Source organism: Trypanosoma grayi, assembly GCF_000691245.1.
Source record: "Trypanosoma grayi strain ANR4 Tgr_312_V1, whole genome shotgun sequence".
NCBI classification, from domain to species: Eukaryota; Euglenozoa; class Kinetoplastea; order Trypanosomatida; family Trypanosomatidae; genus Trypanosoma; species Trypanosoma grayi.
Window position 1 is genome coordinate 7291 of NW_008825931.1, and position 6598 is coordinate 13888.

General features: G+C 52.6%; 2 protein-coding genes across 2 annotated transcripts; both read right to left on the minus strand.

Annotated features, from left to right (window-relative positions):
• Nucleotides 1-400: 400 nt before the first annotated feature.
• DQ04_03121030 (hypothetical protein) lies at nucleotides 401-4195 on the minus strand (the record flags this gene model as incomplete). The annotated part of the gene is made up of 1 exon (XM_009312543.1): nucleotides 401-4195. The coding sequence occupies one exon, from the start codon at nucleotides 4193-4195 to the stop codon at nucleotides 401-403; it is 3795 nt and encodes a 1264-aa protein (XP_009310818.1).
• An 858-nt stretch (nucleotides 4196-5053) lies between these two features.
• On the minus strand, nucleotides 5054-6364 carry DQ04_03121040 (proteasome regulatory ATPase subunit 2; the record flags this gene model as incomplete). Its single annotated transcript, XM_009312544.1, has 1 exon — nucleotides 5054-6364. The coding sequence occupies one exon, from the start codon at nucleotides 6362-6364 to the stop codon at nucleotides 5054-5056; it is 1311 nt and encodes a 436-aa protein (XP_009310819.1).
• Between the last annotated feature and the right edge of the window lie 234 nt (nucleotides 6365-6598).

Sequence of the window (6598 nt, forward strand, 5' to 3'; positions counted from 1 at the left end):
AAAAAAAAAAAAACAGCAGAGAAACAGAAGAAAAAAACAACAACAACAACAACAGCGAAGGGAATTGATTCTACGTTTTTTTTTGTCCTTTCATCTTTTCCCATCGTATACTTGCCAGCTATCTGCTCGTCAAGTTCCTATATAACTTGTCTCGCACAGAGACGCATACCAGTGAGCCTTTGGGCAAACATAATACACATTGTGTACGAAAGAACATCACCTTCACCGCATCCACTTATCTGCGGCCACATGGGAAGTTGCTACCTTACTCTACCAATGCTAGCTTTCGCCTGCGCACATTATCTCACGGATTGACGTGAACCACATGATTACTTGGGTCATTCTAACAGCCCATTGTCAACTATGCAACCGCAGACAGCACCCAGTTCAGAGCAGCTGGTCAAACAAGTCTGGGCAGCACAAACCGTGGTGGCTTGGATACAATTACAATTGGGATGCCGCTGTCGTGCCTCATTATCTCCCCCACAATAGGGAGGCTGACGTTGTCTTCTCCACTGGTGTCTTCCACTGAACTCACACCGACGCATGGCGTATTGCTCAACGTACTGGCAGCCGGACTTGACACGTTTTTTAACAATGGCGATTTACTATTTGCTGTGCGCTCAATGCTCAATGTCTCGTTGGTCCCAGTGCTCTCACATCCTGCGCTACCCGTGTCAACTATATCAGGAAGCGGTGCGAATTGGCCTCTATGTGGCCTCGCCACGTGTGACCGCATCCCCAAACTCTGCATGGAGCTAATGTCACCATCCTTCACTACGGCGTCCACTGCAGCATGGAGTTGCCTACTCATCTCATTGCCGAACGACACCAGGCGTGCGGACTGCTGAGATGGAGAGAGGTCAAGCCATGTCTTTGCGGGTTCCGCCGCACCCTTGTCACTGGCACCGTGCGGGTGAACCAGCAGCAATTCCATGCGCTGTGAAATACATAGCACGTGGTGCTTCGGCCACAAAACGGGCATCATCTGAAGCACGGTGTTCTGCGAACTGCTTCCCTCGCGCGGGCCGAAGGAGAGAGTGATGCACTCTGTCAGCGGCGTTGGGGGCAACAGCGGCCGCCCCGTCAGGAACATTAGCATGGACCGCGCACGTTCTCCGATGAAGTTCTCATTCAGGCATCCTACAACGGCATCACGCAGACCCTCTGCGTACGGCTGTTGGGACAACTCCGCATCGCACACAAAGACGAAATGGTTTTCCCAGAAAAAATCCTTTGAGGCATACTCCTCGCCCATCGACTGGCCGCACAGCACGCTCCGCGCCACACGAGCGCAGCATCGGCTCAACAGAGGGCTTTGGCCAAGCGGCGTGCACTGAACTCCACGCACCACCGCCTCCCAAAAAATAAAGGATGTTTCCACGTCATCGTTGAGGTTCATAATAAGGGAGAAGCACGCACGGCGCACTATCGCGGCCACCATGCGTGACGGGTTGGCTCGGCGTTCACTGCGCACAAAATGGTCAAAAATATCACGAGTATTTCCCTTCTCCAAATCCCCAAGTTTCGCGTAGAACTCTTGAGAAATAAGAAGCAAGTCTGCTGGTTGTGGGTGCCAATCTTTGATCTGCTCGTTGAAGTTCAACGCACGCGCCACCATGCGTAAGACCAGCGGGGAAATGGGTATTTGCAGATACACATCGTTTGCAACAGAGCTTCCCAAAAACCACCCAAGCATAAACGGGATTACACGCGACAGGGAATTCTCAAGGTTGCGGGAATATTTGGGATTCGTCCACGAAAACCCTTTCGGGCCGTGCGCGAGAAAAAGCGGCACAGTGAGTGTCACCAGTTTGACACTTGTCACAACATGCCGTGAGGGTATTTTTTCCTCCGCATCGAAAATCACCATGTACTCATTAGGCTGGATTCTGTGCACCCAAGCAATGGTCCACCTGAAGTCCAGCTTGGAGGTGGTGACCCCCTCGTTGCTTCGTGAATCACCAGCCGCCGCGACAACTTTGGCCAAGGGGCAGGTCTGCACCTTCTGCAGCTGGGGGTCCATCTGACCTGTGAAGGACACGCCACTTTCACAACGCCTGGAAAAATGATTCAAAGCGATGTTCTTATGCGACTTATTCTTCGTCATGAGTAGAATCTGCACCTCCAGCACATCACCTTCTTGGAGCTCTCTAGCAGCGGAGACGGACTTCCATCGAAGTATGGTTCCTACCTTGTTGGCGTTGCTTTGCATGCTCGCAGCGGAGAGTGAAGCCTTCACCCTCAAAAGAAGAGCGGGAGACACCTCCTTCAACAGCCGCTCCTTTAACTGCAGCTTGACGCACCCCGTGATATCAATCAGTGGCTTGGCCGCTGACATGCACTCTGAGGCGAATAGGTCGTATAGCACGCCACAGTGTCGCCGCCGCTCCAACTCACTGTATTCTTGCGTTGGCTCATCCGTAAATACTGGCACTATGAAGTCCGAAACAATCCTCGTTTTGGGGCGTTTCCCGAGGCATTCCTCAATATTTTGCATGGCGCACGTGAGCGATCTGAAAATGTCCGTGCGGTCAATGGAACGCAACACATGTGTTTCACGTTCAGCAATACGACAGTACAGCTTTAGCATAGTACGCATCTCTTCCTCCCCCAGCGTATAAAGTGGAAAGATATCTATCCACTTTAACATGCTACTGGGGCAAAATGCCCCGAACGGAAGGACACCCATATACTGATATACTATTTTAAGTACATTTGCACACAGTTGAGCGTCCGCCGCAGTCTCCGATGAGACCTTCTTATCTTGCACTTCCCAGTATGTAGTGAAAAGCTTTATTATTATTGTAGTCCACCCAATGGACTGCACACGCAGGTCTGATGCCAAGGCTACATCGTCCGTCAATATGTTCCTCGCATTCTGGAAGCCGGTGTGACGCCTTGACGCATATCTTGATTCGTGATCGACTGAAGAGGAGTGCGACCAGAGACTCTCTCCAAGCTGCTCGGGAGGTTGCCGATCATCTGCCGCGATGCTTCTTGTGCCCCCAGCGAAAAGAAACAGCAGCTTCAGCAGAATATTCGTCATAATGGCAAGTGTGGGCGGCCGCGACTCGGACTTGGACCACTGAACAAGGTAGGCATCAAGTGCAAACACGTGTGGGTAAAGGCGCCTACAGTTATTGAAGCCCTCCACTAGATTTTCGTATTCCACACAAAGTTCAGCCACACGTTCCTCAAGACCTAGCAATGGACTCTTTCTGCTGCTTTGCACTCTCGCACCTTCTTTCTGCTCCTGTACCCCACGAAGCCGGCGTGCAACGTGAAGAATAACACGGAGGGAGAGGCAGGAGAGCATGTCCGAGACGAGGGAGGAGATTGACTGTATCGAAAGCCGCATTTCCTCAGTGCTGTGAAAGCTCGCGCCGTATCGCAGCATGCGCACCCGTTCCTTGAAGGGCACAAAGAACTCCACATTGCGGCAATTCTCTGCCAGTCGGGCTGTATACGGCGCCAAGATTGCCTCGGAAACACTAAAGTAATTTTTCTTGATGCTGATGATGCTGAGAGGAAGAACATCGAAGCAGCCCCGCATACGCGCAACACTCTCAGTCATCGGCTCATGAAAAACATCGTCGAGCCTCGCGCACATATCCTCCAGGACAGACTGCGAGATGCAGACATCAAACGCATCACGCGGGAATCCGGCGGCATTGTACATGACGCATTCAATCCTCATTGAGGACGGCGCCACCTTCACGAGGGAATGCAGGTGCGGCATATACTCGGCTGCGAATCTTAGAAAGCACGCAAGTGCGCCGTCACGGGCCGAAACGGTTGTCGTTGCGTTACTTTCTCTCCTTGAGGAGCCAGCAACGCCGTTCATGCTCGTCAGCTGGTCGCAGATCTTCTTGAGCGTCTCACCAATCTCGACGTAGTCCGCGTGTGACGTGTAGCCAGACGCGACACACTCCAGCATTCCCGGTGGCGTGTGAATACTTTCATCCCACGCCATCTTAAACTTCCGTGAGTCCTCCCACTCAGAGTGGACGCCACTGGAGGAGGCCGCTGCAGATGTCATTTGCTTGATGTAGTTGTGGTAGGCCGCCGTGGACGAAGGCGTCGCACCCAGTTTGCTTTCTCTCCCCCCGGAACGTTGGATAGAGTTCCCACTCCTCTGTCTAGCTAACTCGGCGCGGAATGAGGGCTCCGTTGTGACCTTCCCTTCAGCCATCAGTATTACTGCGAAAACCAAGAAAGAAGCAAGACAAAAAAGAACAATATACATACGTATATATANTATATATATATATATATATATATATATATGAGGTAGTGTGGGCGTGTGTGTCAGTGAAGGTCTGCGTGCATCCCTTCCTCACAGTGAGGTTGTAGCTGGTATCTTTTTTTTTTTGCATTCACGGCGACAAGCAGCAACTGGATGCCGTGTGGCTGCGGCAGGAGGGAGCGAAAGGGGGTTGGGAGGGAAGGGGATTTTTTTCGCATTGCCCCGTCTGCGGCGTGGTGGTCACACCAGACGGGACGCGCCCTCTTCTCGAGCGTCTTGCCGCCCTCTCTCTCTCTCGCCCCCCACCCCACAGACACACAAGAGTGCACGAATACACATCAAGAGGGGGGAAAAGCGAGAGAGAAGGAGGGAGGGAGGGAGGGAAAGAAGAAAGACGGGGGTGACGCCCGTCTCTCTACACCCGCGTCAACTTCGACACCAACACTACTTTCCAAAAACGAAAAAAAAAAAAATTGTTTCGTCTTGTGTCGTTCCGTTCATTTCCCCTCCCCCCTTCTGCTCCTCAACTCTTTCATCCACATTCGTTTCTCGTGTGTGTGCGGCTGCCGCAAACTACTCTCACAGAGCACCAGATACCAGCGGGCGCATTTCCTCATGCCGTCTCCCTTGCCTTCATTTTCCTCCTTCGTCTCCTCTCTGTGCTGTGTTCCGTAGTTTGCCCCTCCCCCTCTTGCTGTTCCTTCGTTTCAGTGTTTTCCTTCTCCTATTCTACAGGTAGAACTTCGAGAAGCTNCCCCTCCCCCTCTTGCTGTTCCTTCGTTTCAGTGTTTTCCTTCTCCTATTCTACAGGTAGAACTTCGAGAAGCTGCTCTTGTCCTTACGGTACTGCACATTCTCCTTCCCCTTGACGAAGTCCGCCTGACAGACTTTCATGCGGCGGTCGCGCAGCGCAAGCAGGCCGGCCTCGGTGCAGATGGCCTTGATGTCCGCACCGCTCATCTCATCCTTCGCGTGGATAAACTCAGAAATATCAACATCATCGGCTAATGACATGCGACTGGTGTGGATCTCAAAAATCATCTTCTTTGTTTTCTCGTCAGGAAACGGGAACTCAATCTTCCTGTCGATACGACCCGGGCGGATGAGGGCGGGGTCAAGTGTCTCAATGCGGTTTGTCGCCATGATAACCTTCACGTCATTGCAGCTGTCGAACCCATCAAGCTGCGTTAGAAGCTCTAACATAGTGCGTTGAACCTCCTTCGCACCGCTGCTGTCCGTGTCGTACCGCTTCGTTCCAATGGCGTCAATCTCGTCAATGAAGACGATAGACGGACTGTTCTCCTCGGCAACACGGAACAGCTCGCGCACCAGTTTCGGGCCGTCGCCGGAGTACTTCTGAATGAGCTCCGAGCCCACAACGCGCAGGAACGTCGCGCTCGTTTGGTTTGCCACCGCCTTTGCAAGGAGTGTCTTGCCGGTACCAGGGACACCATAGAGAATAACGCCCTTGGGCGGCTTTACACCAACCTCGTCGTAGAGCTCAGGGTGCGAGAGCGGGAACTCGACTGCCTCCTTGATCTCCTGGATTTGGTCCTCGAGGCCACCAATATCAGCGTACGTCTCCTGTGGCGCCTTCTCCACTTTCATGACGCTCACGAGCGGATCCGTGTTGCTCTCCAGCACACCCACAACGCTGTGGTAGCGGTCGTGCAGAAGTACACTGCAGCCAAGCTCCAATTTCTCCTTATCGACGAAGGAGAGCATCGGCACATAGTACTCGGAACCAGAGGTAGAAACAATGGCGTGGGTGTCGTCAATGACTTCCTCAAGTGTGCCCACCTCCATTGGAATGCCACGCAGCGCCTCCAGTTTGTTAAGCTCCGCCTCATAGTGTGACATGGCGTTCTCCTCAAGGTTTTCCTGCGCCTCACGTTGTGCACCGATCGTCTTGAGAAGTTCACCTTCGAGCAGCAGATAGTCCTTGCAGCGCTCTAGGCGAAGCTGCTTAAGAAGACACGCCCGTAGGGGGTAAATCTTAGGCATCTTTGCCGCAGTGTCAGGGCCGTGCCGCTTCTTCTTCTTACCAATATCGGTTGCCACAGGGGGTTCCCACTTGCCCTGCGGGCGCTTCTCCTTTCCAGGCTGCTGCCCCATCCTCTTTTCTTCCTCTTGGTGTTGGTGGTGCTATTCAGAGGCCTCTGAGTCTGTTTGTTTGTTGAGTGTTTGTGTTTGCGTCCGTCCGACTCGCCCAGCAGTGACGTATGAACTGACTAAGGAAAGGTCGGACAAAGAAAAAAATCCTTCGTTATACCTCAAGGAGATAAACGAAAAGAAGGAAGAAAGAAGGGGGGGGGGGGGGGAAAGGGGGGGGGGGAAAAAGAAAAAAAA